Raw genomic sequence first — 23,291 nt, 5'->3', positions numbered from 1 at the left:
CATCAGAAGTAATGCAGTTCCACTGAATGGGAGAGTGTGGGCAGACCATTGAGTGGGCAGGCAGGGGTGAGGACCTCCTCTGTGTACTGCACCTTACCATGGGTTGGGGATGGCTGTGAGAGGGCATGGTTAGTGAGTCCATGAACTGCCTGCAGCCACTGCCAAAAGCCCTCTGTCAGGTGAGCATAATTGGAGGAGGCTGAGGCTATAGTATGACCAAGTAGTTGCTTATAGGTGCTCTGTAAACTGGGAGAAGGATTCTGTCCTCCCCACCACCTGTATCCATCAGGTCAACAGCACAAAACCCATGAACTTAGGCTGTGCCTGGCCGTCACTCCTGGATGTCTCCACCAAACAGAAGTCTGGAATGATACACTAGCAGGGGAAGTTCATGGCGTCTTTTGCAGCCTGGAGTCTACTCAGGATAATTGGTCTATTCATTACATAATTCCATCAGTCACTGGTGCTGTAGGCTTTTACTAAGACAAGGTGGATTTCAGGTTAGCTATAGAATGAATAACATAGTGCTTAAAAAAAAGAGAGAGAAGATTTGGCATCTCTACCAGTCTGAAGGAATTACGCAAAGAGCTAGTATCACTGCCACCAAGTTGTGCTGTGGTTTAGCTAGTACCTCTGGAGTAATTTCAAATCCTGCCTTATGATTGCCAAAGGAAATGAGCTGGGTTCCATCCTAACCCTCTTTTCCCCAGTTGATCAGTCTCACATATCTATCACATGATTTCTCAAGTGGCTAATAGATGCTCAAGAGATGTCCAGGTTGGAATAATTGGAAGCATGAGAGCTCAGCCTTGAAATAGTAAGGGATGTTGCACTGGGAGTCTCGCTGAAGTCAGAGTGCATCTGCCGAGCATCACTTGGAATAGCTTGTTAAATAGTTTTGGTTTGTTTTTAATCTTTTTTGTGAAATCAAAAAATGTCATTGAAATCAAATTGTTTTTGCAAAAAAAAAAATTTGGGCAACTATATTTGTGATGGACAACGTTCTTTGGTCAAAATTTCAACCAGCTCCGCTCCCAGCATGCAATACCAGTCTGTCTCTCTATCTTTCTGTTTTCCATGTGGAACATAGGACTTTCTCCTTCCATCTTTATCAGTCTCCTGCTGCAGTCTTTGATTCTTCCCTTGTAATTTTGATCACTTTCAATTCTGTTTCTATTGTGTATTTCCATGTTATCCTTGGCCTACCTCGTTACCTCTTGCTGTAGGGGTTCCAGTCTAACTCTTATCTTGTTATGTTATTCATAGGACCCTACCAAATTCACGGCCATGAAAAACACATCACAAACTGTGAAATCTGGTCTTTTGTGTGCTTTTAGCCTATACTATACAGATTTCACAGCGGAAACAAGTGTTTCTCAAATTGGGGATCCTGACCCAAAAGGGTTATTTTAGGGGAATCGTGGTATTGTCACCCTTACTTCTGGGCTGCCTTCAGAACTGGGTGGCCAGAGAGCAATGGCCATTGGACGGGCGCCCAGCTCTGAAGCCAATGCCCTGCCAGCAGCAGTGCAGAAGTAAGGGTGGCAATAGCAAACTATGCCACTCTTGCTGGTGGCTCTGCCTTCAGAGCTGGGATCCCGGCCAGCAGCTGCTGCTCTCCAGCTGCCCAGCTCTGAAGGCAACACCGCCACCAGCAGCAGCACAGAAGTAAGGGTAGCAGTACCAGAACCCCCCCTACAGTAACCTTGAGATTCCCTCCCACGCCCGTTCCCCCCCCCCCACCACCACTCCTGCTTGGATCAGGATCCCTACAGTTACAACACTGTGAAATTTCAGATTTAAATAGCTGAAATCATAAAATCTATGATTTTTTTAAATCCTATGACCGTGAAACTGATCAAAATAGACCATGAATTTGGTAAGGCCCGAGCTATTCAGGACTTTCCTCCATGTATATCTTAGCCAGCTCCATTTTTTATCCATAATTTCCTGTCCTATTGGTACAATACCAATGGTGAGATTTTAAAGCAAGCAACCCAGAAATGTAAAATTTCATGACTTGAAGGTTTGCAGCTGGGCCTTCAGTTTTAGCTCATCCACAACACTCCCACTTGTCGTTCATGTAGAATTCCAAATGACAGGCACAAGTCAATAGCATAAAACACCTGCCTGATTTATTCACATACTTCAGCAATTCATCTCCCTTTAAAAACAACCCCCTAATACCAACATACCTGCCTATGAGTGGGAACTTGATTCCTTCATCCTTGCCACCAAAAAAGAGGAGTGTGTGTGTGTGTGTGTGTGTGAAAGAGAGAGTGAGTGTGTAGCTATTACCTCTACCCTAGTCATAGAGGTCCCTCTGCAGACTCTGGCTTGCCATGCACTGAGCCATGCTGAATAGCCACTCACTGTTATGCTGCTATTTTAGGTTTCAGAGTAGCAGCCGTGTTAGTCTGTATCCGCAAAAAGAAAAGGAGAACTTGTGGCACCTTAGAGACTAGCAAATTTATTTGAGCATAAGCTTTCGTGAGCTACAGCTCACTTCATCGGATGTATACAATGGAAAATACAGTGGGGAGATTTTATATACACAGAGAACATGAAAGAATGGGTATTACCATATAGACTGTAACAAGAGACCTGCGTATATAAAATCTGTGTATATAAAATCTCCCCACTGTATTTCCACTGTATCATTTGATGAAGTGAGCTGTAGCTCACGAAAGCTTATGCTCAAATAAAGTTATTAGTCTCTAAGGTGCTACAAGTACTCCTTTTCTCTCTGCTATTTTAGGCTCTTCTTGTAAATCCAGGGAGTACGACATCTTTGCATCTTGATTTCCTTCATGGAGTCCAGAGAGGGATGGCTTTGACTGCCTGTTTAGTAAATGCTTTGGGAAAATGTTCTGTCTGCCAAGTGATTTAGTTGATGGTGGATGCCCCTTTGGAGGAGTTTATGCCTCTTCCGTCTCCTCTTATTACAACGATCTTAACAGTGGGAGATGAAGCAATTGTAAACTTTCAGCCCAAAAGATGAAGTCAAACTTGGCCTTGAGGGTGAATTTTTCTGGAAAATTCAAGCAAATACAGTTTGGCTCCTTTTGAGAACAAGAAGGGAGCGGGGAGGAGTGGAATTACTTTCCCCCTTTAAAAAAACAATCTTGTGGATTAAAAATTCAGTGCTGAAGTGGCTAGGAATATAAACATGATGTTTTGCATGGAAATAATCCTAACTAAGAATGATTTTACGTGTTTCAGAGAAAATTGGTTTTGATTTGACAATTAGAGCCTCTGAAAGAAAAAAAATCACTCTGCCTATGCATAGAACACATTTGCATGGAGTTCTCTCATTTGTGTGGTCAGAAGGGATTTGCCTGTGTGGATGGGGGATTTGAAGAACCCCACACTTACCCTCACAAGTTTTGGCGATGTGGGAAAGGAGGGAAGAGAGGAAGATGGCAAAATGGTACCTTGGAACAAAATGATATAGTTCCAGTATCCAATACCAGGACTAGTGTTTAAAAAACCAAAACCCCTTCTACATACCACTGAAAAGTTTGGGAAGAAGGACTACTTAGCTTTCCTATGTTGTAGATCACTAGTTTCTATCCCACAAGCTGGCATGTCTTAAAATGGATACTGGTTCTTTAGCGTTTTCATTCTCTTCCTGTGTGCTTGAGTAATATCTGTAGATCTGTGCAAAGTAAGTTTTGGATAGCATGAGTTTAGATAACCTTTTTGCCATTTCACATTGTATGGATTTTATTTTGAACATTGCTCAGTTTAAGATTGCAGTTTAATCAAACTCAACAAAAAACTATTTTGTGGCAGTGGTCGCATATTTTCCACCCCAAACCATACATGGGTCCAACTTTGTTTAAACCTTGGCTTAGGTTCCTTCAAATGAAACTTGCTGAAAAGGTGTGTTTGTTTTGTGTTTTCTTGGAACCTCTGTAAACCTGGCCTAGGTTCCAGGTCTATGAAAAGCTGAAACCAGGTCAGTTTTCTCTGGACTTGGATTTCATCATGAGTTTTGCACAGCTTTCATCCAGATGTAAGTAAGCTTGCTAGTTGTCATCCTGCTCCCTGGTAGATACATTCTCCACATAGTTTGATGCAACTGGGTGTTTTATGAAGAAAGAGCTAGGACTGCAAAAGCATTAATGTTGCTAGTAAGGACTGAGGTGTATTGATGGAGTTGCAAGAGGAAAATTAGGGCCAGCTTTGTATTTTTTTTTATTTTATTTTCTTCTCAGGGGATATTTAGTGTAAATGAGAGCTTTCCATTAAATGCATGTGTCTAGCAATCTTATTACAGACCAGAAGGATTCTATGCCAAAACCAGATACACTTTCTTCATGTTATAGTCAACACATCCAATAACACATTGCTCTCAAGATTATTATATTGTGCAGGGGTTTAATGAAGATGTATAGACATCATCCTTGCTGTAATAAATAGGGACGCCACTGTGAACAACGGCACTGCCATTTCACATGAATGGAATTGTGCTTGCTTATAACAAATGTGGAATTTGGCCCCAAACATCTATACACCCTCTTGCTTACAGCACATAAGTGGCTCTTTTTTTGGAAGATTTTTAAGGGAAGGGGGTACCTATTGGAAAGAATTCACTGTCTTGGCTATTTGTTTAGAGGATCCCACAGGATCGAAGAGGTGATATGTGCTTTGCTGGATAAAAGGATCTTTTGTGGAGCTTAGCTGTAAAGCTTGCCAAGGCCTCCCTTGCTGCATACTCTGTATCCCTCGCAGAGATGCTGCAATGGAAAAATCTACGTGGGACAGTAGAGAGTTTGGAGGACTCTAAACATTACACAGGTTTGTTTTATACATTCTAAGACGTGGAAGAGTCTCCTGTACTCAGTGTCCTGAACACTGTGTTATTCAGCCTAAGATAGGCATGTTCCGCTGTTCCAAGCTTCAACAAGGCTTTGGTTCTTGAGATTACATGATTGCATTATTTAAAATTAAGCAGTGATTGGAAGTCACTACTCCACTCACTCTGTAGTGACATCTGTGAAATGGTAATATTAGTCCAGCTCTGAGAGGGAGAGACCCTCATTCATCACAGAAGTCAAGAATTGAAGGGAAATATGGCTTGTCTACACAGAGACGTAGTGCACAGCAAGCCAGCATGCATGTATGTTTGCACTAGCTGGCTGCACACTAAGTCAGCATATAGACCTGGCTTGCCATGCACTAAGTCTCTGTGTAGACAAGCCCATAGACACTCTCAAAGCTGGTCTCAATCAGGTTTGAGGCACATTAGCAAGGTGGGGGTGGGGAAGCTTGCCATGCTGCTGCCCTTGTTGTATCTGTTCTGTGGATGAACACAAGTCTTTAGTATGCTGGACTGTCAGTCTTGCATGTTTCAAAAGCAAACATCACTTAAAGCTGCAGATTTCAAAGTTATAGGACTCTTACACTCATCTAGTCTGGCTTCTTGCATTACACAGGCTGTAGAATTTCCCCTAGTGAGTCACCATTTCATCAGGATTGGGACAGACCCCGCATCCTGCTGTGTAGACCATGGCCTGACCATAGCACCTGAGCCTGTTCAGCCTCCAGCCAGAGCATGATATACTAGAATCTATTCAGGATTTTAGAAGGCACAGGACTAAACTTAAAAGCAACCTGTAGAATGAAGCAAACACATTCCATTCTGAAAACTAGTAACCATGACTCAACATCTTTTTAATATGAACAGGGACAGTAATTCTATAGCTACATTCCAACAACAGAGAAAGAAGGGAAACAATCACTTCACAGCATAATACCGCTTTTTTCATTTTTGTGTATATATTGGAGATTCCAAAAAATTAAATTAGATTGGAAAATAGACTTTTACAACATGCCAAAACCCCCACAAGTTGGCTCTTGTGCTCTGTTAGCAGAAAGCGCCCTCTGGTGTTGATACGGGGTCAGTACTGTGCAGTTTGATGTAATGAGTTCTTGTTGCTCTGAAAAATCTCGGCAGGTATGCTTGATTTGACTATTTGTAGACCATGTAGTATTAGAACTACCATGTAGTATTAAAGCAAAAACTACCAGACACCATGTGTGGAACAAACTCCAATAGAGATAAGCAATCCTCTGAAGATAACAGACTGGCTTTCTACTCTTGGGTCTTTTGCTTCTAAGCCAAGTGTAAACTGTATTGAGGCAGCTGGCATTTTCAGTGGGGCCTCAAGGTGGTAGGCACCAACCTCTCACTTGATTTCAATGGGAAATGACATCAGTCCAGGGCAATCGTGGTTTCAACGAAGGCCCACAGTTGGAAGGAGCAGAAAATTCATAGATACTAAGGTCAGAAGGGACCATTCTGATCATCTAGTCCGACCTCCTGCACAACGCAGGCCACAGAATCTCACCCACCCACTCCTACGAAAAACCTCACCTATGTCTGAGCTATTGAAGTCTTTAAACCATGATTTGAGGACTTCAAGGAGCAGAGAAGCCTCCCTCAAGTCAACCATGCCCCATGCTACAGAGGAAGGCGAAAAACCTCCAGGTCCTCTCCAATCTGCCCTGGAGGAAAATTCCTTCCCGACCCCAAATATGGCAATCAGCTAACCCCTGAGCATATGGGCAAGATTCACCAGCCAGATACTACAGAAATTCTTTCCTGGGTAACTCGGATCCATCCATCTAATATCCCATTTCAGGGGATTAGTCCTATTTACCCTGAATATTTAAAGATCAATTACTTACCAAAATCCCATTATCCCATCATACCATCTCCTCCATAAACTTATCGAGTAGAATCTTAAACCAGATAGCTCTTTTGCCCCATGCTTCCCTTGGAAGGCTATTCCAAAACTTCACTCCTCATGGTTAAAAACCTTCGTCTGATTTCAAGTCTAAACTTCCTGGTGGCAAGTTTATACCCATTTGTTCTTGTGTCCACATTGGTGCTGAGCTGAAATAATTCCTCTCCCTCTCCTGTATTTATCCTCCGATATATTTATAGAGAGCAACCATATCTCCCCTCAACCTTCTTTTAGTTAGGCTAAACAAGCCAAGCTCCTTAAGTCTCCTTTCATAAGACAAGTTTTCCATTCCTCGGATCATCCTCTTAGCCCTTCTCTGTACCTGCTCCAGTTTGAATTCATCCTTTTTAAACATGGGAGACCAGAACTGCACACAGTATTCTAGGTGAGGTCTCACCAGTGCCTTGTATAATGGTTCTAAAACCTCCTTATCCCTACTGGAAATGCCTCTCCTGATGCATCCCAAAACCGCATTAGCTTTTTCACAGCCATATCACATTGGCAGCTCATAGTCATCTTATGATCAACCAATACTCCAAGGTCCTTCTCCTCTTCCGTTACTTCTAATTGCATCCCCAACTTATAACTAAAATTCTTGTTATTAATCCCTAAATGCATAACCTTACACTTCTCACTATTAAATTTCATCCTATTACTATTACTCCAGTTTACAAGGTCATCCAGATCCTCCTGTATAATATCCCGATCCTTCTCTGAATTGGCAATACCTCCCAGCTTTGTATCATCTGCAAACTTTATTAGCACACTCCCACTTTTTGTGCCAAGGTCAGTAATAAAAAGATTAAATAAGATTGGTCCCAAAACCGATCCCTGAGGAACTCCACTGGTAACCTCCCTCCAACCTGACAGTTCACCTTTCAGTAGGACCCATTGCAGTCTCCCCTTCAACCAATTCCTTATCCACCTTTTGATGTTCATATTGATCCCATCTTCTCCAATTTAACTAATAATTCCCCATGTGGCACGGTATCAAATGCCTTACTGAAATCTAGGTAAATTAGATCCACTGCCTTTCCTTTATCTAAAAAATCTGTTACTTTTCAAAAAGATTAGGCTGGTTTGGCACGATCTACCTTTTGTAAAACCATGTTTGTCCCATTTACCATTGACTTCAATGTCCTTAACTAATTTCTCCTTCAAAATTTTTTCCAGGACCTTGCATACTACAGATGTCAAACTAACTGGCCTGTGTTACCTGGATCACTTTTTTTTCCTTTCCTAAAAATAGGAACTATATTAGCAATTCTCCAATCATTCGGTACTACTCCTGAGTTTACAGATTCATTAAAAATTCTTGCTAATGGGCTTGCAATTTCAGGTGCCAATTCCTTTAATATTCTTGGATGAAGATTATCTGGGCTCCCCGATTTAGTCCCATTAAGCTGTTTGAGTTTTGCTTCTACCTCAGATATGGCAATATCTACCTCCATATCCTCATTCCCATTTGTCATGCTACCATTATCCCTAAGATCCTCTTTAGCGTTATTAAAGACTGAGGCAAAGTATTTGTTTAGATATTGGGCCATGCCTAGATTATCTTTAACTTCCACTCCATCCTCAGTGTTTAGTGGCCCCACTTCTTCTTTCTTAGTTTTCTTCTTATTTATATGGCTATATGGCTATAGAATCTTTTACTATTGGTTTAATTCCCTTTGCAAGGTCCAACTCTACTCGACTTTTAGCCTGTCTCACTTTATCCCTACATGTTCTGACCTCAATTAGGTAGCTTTCGTTGCTGATCCCTCCCATCTTCCACTCCCTGTATGCTTTCTGCTTCTTCTTAATCACCTCTCTAAGATGCTTGCTCATCCAGCTTGGTCTACAACTCCTTCCTATGAATTTTTCCCCTTTCTTGGGATACAGGCTTCCGATAGCTTCTGCAGCTTTGATTTAAAGTAATCCCAGGCCTCCTCTACCTTTAGATCCATAAATTCTTCAGTCCAATCCACTTCCCTACCTAATTTCCTTAATTTTTGAAAGTCAGCCCTTTTGAAATCAAAACCCTAGTTGCAGATTTATTTTTGTTAATCCTTCCATTTAGTTTGAACTGAATTAGCTCATGATCACTTGAGCCAAGATTGTCCCCTACAACCCTTTCTTCTATGAGGTCCTCTACTCACCAAAATTAAAACTAAAATGGCATCCCCTCTAGTCGGTTCAGCAACTACTGATGAAGGAATCCATCTGCTATCGCATCTAGGAAAATCTGAGCCCTATTATTATTACTAGCACTGGTCCTCCAGTCTATATCTGGAAAGTTAAAGTCTCCCATGATCACACAGTTTCCATTAGTATCTACTTTATTAAAAACATTAAAAAGGGCTCTATCCATATCCAAATTAGATCCCGGAGGTCTATAGCACACCCCAAGCACTATCGTTACAATATCATGGATGATCGTGGCCTTTTTAGTGAATGGGCATTCCAGAGGGAGCAGCAGAAGGGGAGGCAAGTTGGAAAGTAAGAAGCCTAAAGCGATATAATGGCTGGTGAGGAAAGGTATGGTTAAAGATGAGGGCAGAGAGGGGAGGGAATAAAGAGAGGAAAGGTGTTAAGGAAAATTACTCCAAAGAGAAGGGGTGGGAGGGTGGAGGATGGGGAGGCAGGAACAGTTGGAATGGAGCAAGGAGACAGGGAAATCCGGAAGGTTAGTGAGCTGAACACCATGGCCAGATGAGCAGGGAAGGAGTAGGAGGCTGACTGATGATGATTAATTAGGTGGCAAATGAACAAGGCAATAAATTACATAAATTAACTGTAGAGTTCACACTAAACATCATGTAGATAACCAGGAGTTATGCAATTCATCCATTCAGCTGAGAAGCACATGGGCTGTCATTTAGCATGGCTCAAGTTATTGTTTGCCATCTGCATTCCTCAGGCATGGGGCCAGCCCAGCCAAAGTGGGGAGGCTCTGAGAAACAGGGGAGATAAAGGGAAAAGACATCCTGGGGCTGGGAAATTTTGAAATACCAGGTGCAGTTACATGCGTTTTAAAAGATGTAAGTAAATACATCGCTGGCATTTTACCTGAGTTTCTGTACTCTGGTAACTGGCCAGCATGGTGAGGGAGTTTGTTAAAATGTCATTCGGGGGCTCCTATGTGCTCTTCCTTACCCCTGCAATCCTGCTCCACACTGCTTCACCACCTGGGACCTTCTGTGGTGATGAGGCAAGGCCAGGAGTTGCCCCTAAGTCTAAACCAAACTCATCTAACCACGGAAGCCCCACCAGTGCCTGAGTCCATCTCCTATTGATGCTCATGGAAAGCCCATGCACTTAGTGATTCTAGCTTTGACTATCTTAAAACATGCACCATAGGATATTTCCTTCCCTATACACAGGAACAGTTGGCTCCCCTTTACAACTGGATTGGCCAGTCCGGAGCCTCCTATTCCATAGAATCATAGGAGGGTGTCCCTTGAGTCATTATATCCTTATAACTTTGAGTCTTGACATTATGCACATGATATATACACACATAGACCAAGGCATTACACTTTGGTGACTTCACGTGGAGCAGCACAAATTACAAATCCACATGCAAACATTTTTGCTTGCTCAGCATTTAGAAGAGATTGTGTAGTTGTTAGGCAGCTTGCTGTCTGCTCCAGGGCATATTTCTCAACCACATGTAGCAAGTGCAGCCCCGCTGTGCATTTAAATAAAAAGGTAGAAAAATAGGGCTGTCTATTAATTGCAGTTAACTCACACAATTAACCCCAAAAAATTGACTGTGATTAAATAAATTAACCGTGATTAATTGCAGTTTTAATCGCATTGTTAAAGAATAGAATACCAATTGAAATTTATTAAATATTTTGGATGTTTTTCTGTATTATCAAATAATTGATTTCAGTTACAATACAGAATACAAAGTATACACTGCTCACTTTATTTTATTTTTGATTATCATTTTTACAGTGCAAATATTTGTAATCAAAATAATATTCTTCAATTCACCTCATAAAGAGATTGCACTACAGTACTTATATCGTGAAAGTGAAAATTACAAATGTAGATTTTTGTTACATAAGTGCACTCAAAAACAAACAATGCAAAACTTTAGAGCCTACAAGTCCACTCAGTCCTACTTTCTCGTTCAACCAATCGCTAAGACAAACAGGTTTTTTTTTTTTTTTTTTTTTTTTTTTTTTTGTTTTTTTATTTACATTTATAGGAGATAATACTGCTCACTTATTTACAATGTCACCAGAAAGTGAGAACAGGCATTTGCAAGGGACTTTTGTAGTTGGCACTGCAAGGTATTTACATACCAGATATGCTAAACATTCGTGTGCCCCTTCAAGCTTCGGCCACCATTCCAGAGGACATGCTTCCTGCTCATGATGCTCGTTAAAAAATGTGTTAATTAAATTTGTGACTGAATTCCTTGGGGGAGAATTGTATGTCTCTGGCTCTATTTTACCCATATTCTGCCATATATCTCATGTTATAGTAGTCTCAGATGACTCAGATGTTCATTTTAAGAACACTTTCACTGCATATTTGACAAAATGCAAAGAAAGTACCAATGTGAGCTTTCTAAAGATAGCTACAACACTCGACCCAAGGTTTAAGAATCTTAAGTGCATTCCAAAATCTAAGAGGGATGAGGTGTGGAGCATGCTTTCAGAAGTCTTAAAAGAGCAACACTCTGATGCGGAAACTACAGAATCCAAACCACCAAAAAAAGAAAATCAATTTTCAGCTTGTGGCATCTGACTCAGATGATGAAAATGAACACTACTTTGGATCGTTATTGAGCAGAATCTGTCAGCATGGACGCACGTCCTCTGGAATGGTGGATGAAGCATGAAGAGACATATGAATCTTTAGCGCATCTGGCTTGTAAATATCTTGCGACACCCGGCTGCAACAGTGCCATGGGAACACCTGTTCTCACTTTCAGGTGACAATGTGAACAAGAAGCAGGCAGCATTATCTCCTGAAAATGTACACAAACGTGTTTGTCTGTGTGATTGGCTGAACAAGAAATAGGACTGAATGGACTTGTAGTCTCTAAAGATTTACAGATGTTTTATTTTTGAATGCAGTTTTTTTTGTACATAATTCTACAATTGTAAATTCAACTTTCATGATACAGAGATTGCAGTACAGTACTTAGGTGAATTGAAAAATTTTTTTTTTTTTTTTTACAGTGCAAGTATTTGTAATCAATAATAAATACAAAGTGAGCACTGTACACTTTGTATTCTGTTATAATTGAAATCAGTATATTTGAAAATGTAGAAAATATCCAGAAATATTTAAATGGTATTCTATTATTGTTTAACAGTGCAATTAATCACAATTAATTTTAATCGCACAATTAATCATGATTTTTTTACTTGCTAGACAGCCATTGTAGAAAACAAATAGCATTTTCACATAAGTTGCTGTACACAAGACAGCTGCATTCCATAGTCATGTAAAGTACACAATTTGGGAGGTGAAGCCAACAACTCCTGAAAGAACCAGACACTCCCTAAACCAGAATCGATACTTACATTAATGGACATCTGATTACAATGACAAACCTGAAGAAAAATTATAACATCTCACAGTTCTGAGTAGGCCTGAATACACACATCCCCCTGAAGAGAGGCATGAATTGATACAATAATTTAGTGAAAAAGTGTACTTTTGCTCCAGAACATCTCTATACATTAAAAGTAGCTGGTTAAACTGTACTTAGTCTATAAAAGTAGTTTTTAAGAGAGCAAGGTGTAGACTGTGAAACTTATCTTGATGCCTATTAAAGGTGAACTTGAAAAGCTGCTGACCCAAACTAGCGCTCAAGGTTCAGAGTTTCTTGTGCAGCTATAGATATTCTCTCACTTACAGTAAAGCAAGTAATGAAACATTTTAATGCAGCATGTATAAACAATGTTTTGGGACTTTAAAATACTAATGGCCTGATCCTCAGCAACTGTCAGTCAATGCTGTTTGAGGGGCAGTCTTGTCATTCTGTATTGGTACAGTACCAATGGGGTCCAGGTCTGCAATGGGGCTGCATATGACATCAATGCAGATAGACTTTCAGTGGCGCTAAACCAAATAAGGATCTAAACTTATTTTTTTCTAAATGACCCTTTGCTTACCTTTAAGCCAGGGTTGGGGAACTTTTTTTTTCTATCAGGGGCCACTGACCCACAGAAAAAAAATCGGTCGCAGGCCACATAAAGCCCCGCAGGATGGGGGTTCAGAGGCTCCGGGTTTCCCCTAGGCTCAAGGGTGGGGACAGAAAGGAGGGGTTCAGGGCGCAAGAGAGGACTACAGTCTGGAGCAGAGGGTTGGGGTGCAGATGAGGGCTCTGGCTGGGGATGCAGGCTCTGGTGTGGGGCTGGGGACAGGAGTTTGGGGTGCAGGAGAAGGCTCCAGGCTGGGGTCAAGGGGTTTGGAGTGTGGGAGTGGGTTCAGGGCTGGGGGTTGGGGTGCAGGAGGTTCAGGATATGAGTTCCAGGAGACGGTTTGGGTGCGGGAGGGGGCTGGGGCAGGGGGTTGGGGTATGGGAGTTAGGGTGCAGGAGGGGGTTCTGACTTTGGGCAGGGGGGGTTCAGGGTGCAGGCTCCGGCTGGGTGGTACTTACCTCAGGTGGCTACCGTTTGGGGGGTGCAGTGGGGCTAAGGCAGGCTCCCTGCCTGATGCGGCTCTGCACTGCTCCCAAAAGCGGCCGCCATGTCCAACCCCTAGGCAGAGGCCAAGGGGCTGTGTGCGGCATGTGCTGCCTGTGCATGCAGCTCCCATTGGCCACCATTCTGGGCCAATGGGAGCTGTGGAGCTGGTGCTGGGGGCTGCAGGGCCATGCCAGGAGCTGACCTGACTTCTGGCAACCCAGCACTTGCGGCTCCAGCCCTGCGGGGGGGGGGAGGGGCAGCGCATGCCAGGGCTTCTGGCCTGAGGCGCGGAGACTTGCTGCAGGCTGGATGAAATGAAGCAGTGGGCTGGATCCAGACCACAGGCCGGAGATTCCCCACCCCTGCTTTAACTGTTATATGGAGAATGGAAAGTACAGCGATGTTTAAGAAAAAAACCCATTAACTCGGAAATGCAAAAGCAAGCTCTATATAGAGAGTCTGGATAAAGACCTCTACAGTCATGCTTTAACAGACATGAAACATCTTTTGGTTTTGATTTTTTTGGTGGTGGGGGGTAGTAACTACTGAGGTCAAAGAAATACAGTTTGTTGCTCTAAGTCAATTTCTGGAGCTGGGTACTTTTCTATATACAGAAAGAATTATGCTTCGTTTAATAATTTTTAGCTAAAGAAAAAAAGTCATGCTAATGTATCAGTTCTGCAGCAAACAACAAAATACAAATGCTTCCCTGAGAGCAGGGCAAAGGCAAGAGAAATTGCTATGGCATTAGTAGCATACAGCACAAGTATAAATTCTGCATTGTATAGAGTATTTTACAAGCTTCTTTACATAAAACTAAAACTTTTTTTCAGTACATACCTACACTGGGGTTTAAGTATTTTACTGCTTATATGAGGGCAGTTTAGCTGGTGGTATGTAGCCAAATGAAGTGTGAGATGTACTTTATGGACTAAACAGCAGAGTTCATAAAATATGGGTGTCATGGCCAGATTCAGCATATCAGGAATCAATACAGAGCTACCTTTTAAGGCATTATGGCTTCAGTCCAAAAAGAGACAGATTGCTTTTTCCTCATGAGCGGAGCAAGCTTTAGAATGATAGAAATTCTTCTCTCTCAATTTCCACATGACTAAACACAGGAGCTTTTCTGTAAGGAGAGGTCAGAAGAGACTGTATAAAAAGCAACCATTTTGTTTGTGTGTGTGAAAACGTACGTAAAGGCACATAATATAATCCCCAGACACATTGCCTGGCTATGCGCTCTGTTCAGTTACCCAAACAGATCAGGACACTTACCCATCTGTTTTATCCCATCCTCCTAATTCAGTTTGAAACAGGCAATGGTTAATAGCAAAGGAGCAAACCTTTAAGTATGAGAAGTAGGTATTCATGTGCTACAGGAAGCTGCTCTAAATTGCTGTAACTCCAGTAACGCCAATGGAATTACATTGATTTCCACCTTATGAGGATCTGGCCCTAAAACGCTGTGTAGTAAGAATGCACATAAGTGATGGATATTACAACCAGGGACAGGATTAAATTTATATTTGCACTTAGTACCACTTTATAGCCAAGGTTTACATTAAAGATTGTGAGGTGCTCTGATACTGTACAATATACAGGTATCTTGGATAGACAGACAAGTAGTAGTAGCTCCATTTTAGAAGTTGGAGTTGCAGAGTTTAAGGCTCTTATTCAATTAAGGACTTAAGCATGTACTTAAGTCTATCTCTACACAGCAGAGCATGTGCTGAAGTGCACCTAAGTCCCATTGACTTCAGTAGGGCTTCAGCACCTGTTTAAGTGCTTTGCTAAATTGGGACCTAACTGCAGTGCCCAGGGTCGCACAGCAAGACCTTGGTGAAGGCAGGGCTAGTATCATACTGTACATATTGCCACCTGCTTTTCTCACTAGACGCTGCTGTCCCAGCCTGTTTGACTACATGAAACTAAAAATCTTTAACTCTGAAATCACCAAGGATTTCTAGTCTGTCCTATCGAGGAGCGACTAAAGATTTTAACTATCATTTCATTCTGAGCCTGAAATTGGATCCTCCTCTGTTCCTGAACCGAACAAAAATAGGCCTTTTGCTTGAAATTTTCCATATGTGATCCTTGACCCTAGGTGAATTTTTACATGTACTTTAAAAGCCATTTCTGAGATATGGAACTTACATTAGAAAGCCAAAAATTCCAAGTTAAAGTTAAACTTAAAGAAAACTATTGAATGAAAGCATGGAAAATTCCCATGGCAGTACCACCAACAATTTAAACTTTGTTCCCCTTCCCCTATAACCAGATGAAATATCATTCAGGCAACTAGTTTAACTCATAGAGGCTACATTGGAGAGAGAAATAATGTGGGTTACACTCACATTAGGGGCCCTATTGTACTAGGTGCTGTTTAAACACATAGAAGGACATGGTCCCTACCCCCAGGAGGTAATGGTCAGACTGTGTTGAGAGTGGCTGACTGGTGCACAAATTGGTACATCAGCTGCAGCAGTCTATGTGGTATAGAAAAAAATGTGTAATTAGTAGCTCCTAGGCATTGTCTTCAGTTTCAAAAGACTCTAAAGATTAGCCAATTAAAAATAGGTAATAGAACCCATATTTAAAATGGGGTAACTGAGGCAAGAGAATAAGGAGCCCTTCACACACAAAAATTTACTATGTTGAGAGATCATGTTATAACACAAGAGGTCTCTGAATTTTTCATCAAATGGTTTGTTCTTGGACTGTATAGATAGGGCTGGACACAGTTAACACCACGTTACTGAACCCTGGATCTTCATCCTGCTTCCCCTCCCGTTTTCATTCACATGGGTAACAAACAGTGTTTAACTTTGTGGTATAATAAGCTAGTCCTCCAAGTATCTACTGACATGTACATTTGCTTACGTAGATTGGACCTTAGTGACTGGCCACTAGGGTTACATTGCACGAGTGGCTGAACCTTATCTTGGGCCAGTGGTTCTCAACCTAGTTATCACTGTGGGCCGCATCCAGTACTATCTGTATGCCCTGAAGATGTCACATGGGCTGCAGCTGTGTGCTGACTGGGTCACAAGCAGCCCACGGGCCGCAGGTTGAGAACCACTGTCTTGGGCTTTAATCACTGGACCATGCCTCTTTCTAGTAGCCTTGGGAATTATCATAGTCATGTCATTTTTCCAGTTGTAAAACGTTTAAACGAAAAGAAAATATTCCTGGACAAAACCTACTCTATTTTGCTCTACATATAGCAGTAAGAGACCCAAAAGTGAAGGAGTAGGTGAAATTTATATTTTAAATGATCTTGGTGCCATGAGTAGGACAAACTACTGCCTTTTTAACTTACGCAGAAGTGTATGTTTGAAGACCTTTACTCCAACCACACTACACTAAAGAACAGCTTATTTATTTCAATTTTACCTTTAAAATTATGCCATAGGTCTGACTGTTAAGTCTGTTACATTCCCACAAGAGTAGGAGTGTGTGTGAAGAAGGGGACAGTTTTGAACACTTCTGCTCCCCCCAACAAAGACAGGAGGAAGGAGTAACTTGCCTTGTTACAAAAGTCAGGCCTTGAAACATGTTACAAACCATTTTACTTTGAGGCATGCTGCAGAATAGTCCCGAGTTCTGCAGAGCAAGTGAAGATTTTTCATGCAGCAGTTAGCCATTGTACTTTCTAATTTACATACACAAATTACTGACTTTGTTTAGATTTGAAAATAAGGGGCCAGAAACAGTTCATCTTTGTCTTAAAGTCATCTCAAAAGTTTCCTTCTTTTCTTTCTCCACTGTTATTGTCCATGTCTTCAGTATCATCAGGAGGGTCTGGCATTATGAAACCGATCTGTCAGCTTATAATAGACTACTGTGGAATCTGACTCAACTATAGCCAGGATAACAGACAGTGGGGAATCTGTTTCATCTTGTGGAATACATGCTTTCTTCATGATCTCTCTGAGCCTGAAAGAAAGACAGTCAGTTAGGAATCTATTCACAATCATTTCAACATAGCATCAAGCTAAAACTGCAATATCACTTATTTCCCAGGATGTATAGGGTTGAGGACATCCAGCAGTAAATCGTGAACACTTCTGCTGTCTGGTGAATTCTCTACCTTTAAAAGACCTTCCCACAGATGTACTGCAGTGTCAATACTGCTCATTGCCTAATCTATACCACCATCCTGCTTAGAGAACCCATTTCTCCCTGCAGCAAAAAGCTGAAAGCTAAGAGAACAGAAAAGAGGAACAGTGGGAACAAAGTATTACATTTTCAACATAGCGCTCTCTCTTTCACCAGCTGTGTTTACGCTTTTCTCTTTACAAAGCTTTCAGAGCCTATAGTATTTCATTTAACTTATCCTTAAAGTTACTAGAGCCATGATCCATTATAAACAGTCATTTTTATGCTGTAAAGCACGACTATTTGCCTTCACTACACACGCATGTTCAACACCATGATTAGCATTAGTTCACGGTAAGCGACAAAGTCCTATGATCCAGTCCCACTAGTCAGCCCTGTTAAGGGTTATATTTCTGGAGTTAACGAAATGCATTTAAATGTCTGAGAAAAAGTTAGCCTTCGTTTTGATTTTAAAATTCTCCAGTTGCACAGACCCTGCTGGAACTGAATTGTCAAATATTAACAGGTATGGCACTCACCTTATATACAGTACAGTATATACAGCTGACTACATTGCCCCACCTTATTAACCATTTATAGTATGGTAGCCCCAAGGGGCCCCATCCAAAATTGGGGGCCAAATTGTGCCAGACATGGTACACACACAAGACAGCCCCTGAACTGAAAAGCTTCAATCTAAATAGATGAGATGGACGAAGTATTAAATGGAGCATTATCTCCATCTTGCACATGGATGAACTGAAGCACAGAGAAATTGAGTGAGTCTGTGACAGAGCCAGAAAATGAAGTAAGATCTCCTGCCACCCAACCCAGTCTATTATCCTCAAAGGTAGCTTTCAGGGAGAGGAAGACAAATAGTTAACTAACACTCGCTGAAAACTACTTTCCTGCTTCCTATTTTTTAAATCCAGGACAATACAGAGAAGAAATGCTTCCATCTCAGTTCATTTTAGGAATAATATGTCGACTATTTACTTGTCTACTAATTGAATCAAGGGTCCCCAACAAAAAAAAAAAAAAAAAAAAAAAGGAAGATAAATTTAGGATCCAAAAAACACAGCACAAATATACAGGGTTTTAAGAGAGACTATTTAGTCCAAGAGTGTTGAGGATGTTAGAGTGGTGACATGTAACAAGTAAGAGTGCATAATGGCTTAAATCAGCAGTTCTCAAACTGTGGATCAGGACCCCCAAAGTGTGTGTCAACCCCATTTGCAATAAAGTTTGAGAACCCCTGGCTTAAATGATTGATGTGGCAACATCTGTATACGACCATCACTGAAAACCATTGTGTTTTCTAATAAGCCTCGTGTGGAGAGTTTGTCCAGGATATTGCTACAGAGCCTACCTGTCCCTACAGTATGCATACTCGCCCCCTCCCCCCCCATCACTTGATGTACCTTTGAGTCACCCCCACAAGAGATGTAGATCCTGCAAGTCAGACACTGGCTCAAAATGAGTGTTTCCAATGCACCTGTTCTCAAGCTCTAATTATCTTCCTCCACCCCATTTTAAAAATTAGAGGATCACAGAGGAATCAAATGGGAAGTGGCAGAGAATAAAGCAGCAGCCTGGAAGCCCAACTGATGTTTTAAGCACATGATCTTCCCAGTGCTCTATTAGCAGTCTCAGAGTTTTGCAGAAATCAGTCATACTTCAGTTTCACTAAAGAAGAAAACAAAGATTTCCTTGCAGGTTTTCAGTTGGGCCCCATTCACAGAAGGTGTCATGCAAAGGGAGGTCTACCAGCCATTTCACACAGCATAGACATTAAAACAATCATAAGCTATATTTTCACACTCCTATGTTACTATATATGCTGCTGGTGACAAAGCAGAGATCAAGCAAGCAAGGAGATGCTGTATGTGTAGAGCAGAAGGGGCTGCCTCCAAAATGCTTAAAGATAAAACACCTTAAATTAGCTCTCCTCCTACCCCAGTACTATTTTGATTGCCAAGTGGCTTTCAGTTTGGGATCTCCCTGCCAGGGTGCATGGTGGTGCAGCTGCACATCACTGGTCCAGGGACACCAGCTAAAGTGCCGATTTCGAGCACAGTTCAGCATGTAGGGAGAAAATATCTGCCCATCACTCTAGATTGAATTGCTCTTTTTTTTTTTTTTTAACCCAAAGGCAGCTCATTTATGATTTGAAGTGGGTTGGAACAGTGTGGAAATAAGTTCCACTATAAGCGATACCTTCAGAACTACAGGCTTCTACTCTTCTCTGGCCTTCCACAGCGTGATGAGCAATTTTCCATAAGACACACCAAACGGCCTTAAGTAGGGGTGACAAGTGTCCTTTTCACAGAAGCACACTGAATAATAAAGTGTGTGAGAGTGAGTGAAGAGTGTTCTAGAACTAAGGAAGGATACTATGGGGGCTCCCTGGCTTCTGCAACATTATAATTTTGCACATAACAGCAAGTGCCACATTCTCTCATCTTTGCTGCAGATATTTGTCCTAAAAGTAGTGCACAACTCATGAAACTGCCCTGCCAATTAAGAATTCAACAGCAGGTCAGAAGGTAGACAGAAGCCTAGTCTAAACTAGAGTTAGGGGGACACAAGGCAGCCTACATCAACCTATGTGTCTACACTAAAATTTCGCTCCTGACAACATAACTGCCTCACTACGCCAACTTAATAACTCCACCTCCATGAGAGGCACACAGTCAATGTTGATGTAGTTAGGTCAACACAGTGTAGACTGTGACATTGCACCCCATAATGCTTTATAGAAATATGCTTATGAGTGTAAATATGACATAACTGGGATATATTTTACGCTAGATTTGCCATGTAACATATCTTTGCAAAGGTTATGATCTACTGAATATATTCATCCTATTTGTAGGCATGTATCATTTTTATATCTGAAGTTATGAGCGTTGGCTCTATGCTTGTATTTAAAAAGTGTTTGCTGTAGGAAGACATAAGACAGATTTGGTCAACATAGTGTGAAGGGGTTATTCAAGTAATTGGGAGTACTTAACTAACAATGAACTTTGGAAGATGCCAATCCACATCTGAGCTTTCCTAGGAAACTTCAAACTAACATGTAAACAATGGCGTCGGCCTGTAAAGAACTGAATCATGCATGAACATGTGACTTGTCCAGGTGACTGCAAAACTCCATCTTGTTGAGAGGATTTTACACAGGAGAAGAGGGGTTTCCACCCACAAGAGAAAGACTATATAAGGCCCTGGAAGTCCCTCCATTTTGTCTTCAGCTGGTTCAATGGATGGCATCTTCACCCCCAAGAGATGCCTGAAAAAAACTGGAACAAAGGACAGTAACTACAGAGGTGTGAGTGATTGCTGGACCCAGACTCAGAAAGAGTCTAGTCTGTCAAAAAAGCTTATTGAAACATCTCTGAGGGTGAGATTTACCTGCATTTAGTTTCCTAATGTATTAGGCTTAGACTTGTGTGTTTTGTTTTATTTTGCTTGGTAATTTACTTTGTTCTGTCTGTTATCACTTGAAACCACTTAAATCCTACTTTTTATATTTAATAAAATCACTTTTTACTTATTAATTAACCCAGAGCAAGTATTAATACCTGAGGGAATAAACAGCTGTGCATATCTCTCTATCAGTGTTATAGAGGGCAAACAATTTATGAGCTTAGCCTCTATAAGCTTTATACAGAGTAAAACAGATTTATTTGGGGTTTGGATCCCATTGGGAACTGGGTATCTGGATGTTGGAGACAGGAGCACTTCTTAAGCGATTTTTAGTTAAGCCTGCAGCTTTTGGGGGACGTGGTTCAGACCTGGGTCTATGTTTGTAGCAGGCTAGCGTGTCTGGCACAACTGGGCAAGGTACTGAAGTTCCAAGCTCCCAGGGAAAATGGGCTTAGAGATAGTCTTAGACATCAGGTCGCAGTACCACGGTGGTTTCTATGACCCACCCGTCACACAGATACCAACTGTAATTGGCTTTCAGAAGCCGTCCTCCAATGCCCACACTTGACAGTACAGTGGTACAAGTGCTCCTGGTGAGGACACACACCGCCACACAAGGAGTGTAGTGTGAACATGCAAAAGCAATTTAACTATGGCGATGGCTGTATGCTGACAGAACTTAGGTTAACATAATTTGTAGTGCGCGGAGTCCTGTTAGAGAGAGAGAGAGAAACACCATCCCGGCAAGACTTATAGGGTGGTCTCCCTCCTGAGAATATACATTATGCAGGATGGTGGTAGATGGCTGCAAGAGGAATTTCAAGACCCATATAATTTAAACTCATACTCATTTTAAGAATAGCCCTGGGACTAGTTTGAAGCATGTGCTGTTGGTTGGAGTGGTCTTTACTTAGCTCCAAACACAGAAGGAGCTCCTTAATGTTTATTCTTGGGTAGTCTGAATCATTTAAAACTACATTAGACAATCCGTGGGCCTGTCACCATCCAACTCCATAGGGAGGATATTCCTCATCCTAACAGGCCTTAGTGTTAGCATTCCCACCCCCCACACCGATTGTCTAAGACCCCCTTTGCTCAATTTCATGACATTTTCAGCAACTGGGCCATTCTTCAACACAATCAATATTACCAGACAAACCATTTCAATCATGGCTTAAGATGCTCCAGGGGGGCCCATCGTTGGAACAGGTCGTTTTCCTAATGCAGACAGGGCCAAAGGAGCCTGTTGAATCTTGTGGAAGATACATCTAGTTGCTATACACTGTAATGCAATGCAGCACTGTTGGAGATTATCTGGAGGAGAGCTTTTAAAAGAAATAAGTCCCTGGAATTCAGGAAGTCTGCAGACGCATGTGTTTCCTGTTTCCCTTCAAGGCATCATTGTTGGGATCACATACAGCATTTTTTATTAAGTTCCTTTTCAGCCGTAGTCATTCATCAGAGCAGGTAGGAAGATAATCAGACTGCGATAGATGTTTATCTGGATTTGCACTGTGAATATACTGTACATCAGATCTGCAATGAACAAAGACTGATAAACACTGCACTATTTTTTTTTAATAATGTAGATACAACAAAAAAGGATTTTCTACTTCAAAAGGATCGTTGGCCCCAAGTAAAGAAATGCCAAAAACTGACGCAGCCTCTCTCCAGATGTCCTTTCTGCATTTTGGCCTTCTGAAATATTACTAGATATTTGTTTGCCAGATCTGGCAGAGCTAATAAACCTTCATTTCAATAAACTTAAGAGCCTATGAAAAGATAGCCGTATGAACTAATCCACTTATTCAAAGAATGTGACTACAGCTTAGATAATAGAAAAAGACAAACCACTACCTCCCCTGTTAAGGTTTCGCTGATATGAGGAGTTTCTGCTCCCATAAACATCTCTAACTGAAACCACTTGTATATAGATGGCCTCTTCTTCTAGGAAAAGTAGAATATTGCCAGCATGGGGGATAAAGGAGCTCAATTATCCACAGCATAGCCTATGGTGGTGCAGGCTTCCCCCTGTAGGTCTTCCAATGTGCCTCCAACTTCACCTGAAAAACCACACACGGGATTGAAAGCATAGCTCAGTACCTGTATCCAGTTCATTCTCGACTCCTAGCAGGGAAGATTCACAGATTTTAATGCCAGAACGGTCCATTATCATAACCTATTCAGACCTTTTGCACAATACAGGCCAGAGAACATCACCCAGTAACTTCATAGGGAGGAACTGTTTCCCATATTTTCATTTTGCTTATTTCCCATGTCCTTCTCCTCTGATGAAAAGAGCAAACAGTAGTCCCAACTTAATAGCCAGAAATACTCCTTCCCCAAGGATTGTTGATGGGTGCTCAAG

At 41.5% G+C, this 23,291-nt stretch overlaps 1 protein-coding gene across 2 annotated transcripts in view; it reads right to left on the bottom strand.

Annotated features, from left to right (window-relative positions):
- Window positions 1–10,202: 10,202 nt before the first annotated feature.
- The window catches only part of TSEN15 (tRNA splicing endonuclease subunit 15), a 34,870-nt gene continuing 21,781 nt past the window's right edge, over window positions 10,203–23,291 (bottom strand). Inside the window, exon 4 of one of the 2 annotated variants that reach the window (XM_038414497.2) lies at window positions 10,203–17,335. In XM_038414497.2, coding sequence (XP_038270425.1) covers window positions 17,191–17,335 — 145 coding nt within the window. In that variant the 3' untranslated portion in view covers window positions 10,203–17,190. Of the gene's footprint in view, window positions 17,336–21,206; window positions 22,460–23,291 lie in introns of those variants that run through there. The other variant, XM_043490492.1, reaches the window with a different exon arrangement.

This window comes from Dermochelys coriacea, chromosome 8, assembly GCF_009764565.3.
Source record: "Dermochelys coriacea isolate rDerCor1 chromosome 8, rDerCor1.pri.v4, whole genome shotgun sequence".
NCBI lineage: Eukaryota > Metazoa > Chordata > Testudines > Dermochelyidae > Dermochelys > Dermochelys coriacea.
The sequence above is the reverse complement of the archived record's forward strand: the minus strand, read 5'-3'. Positions and strand labels throughout refer to the sequence as shown.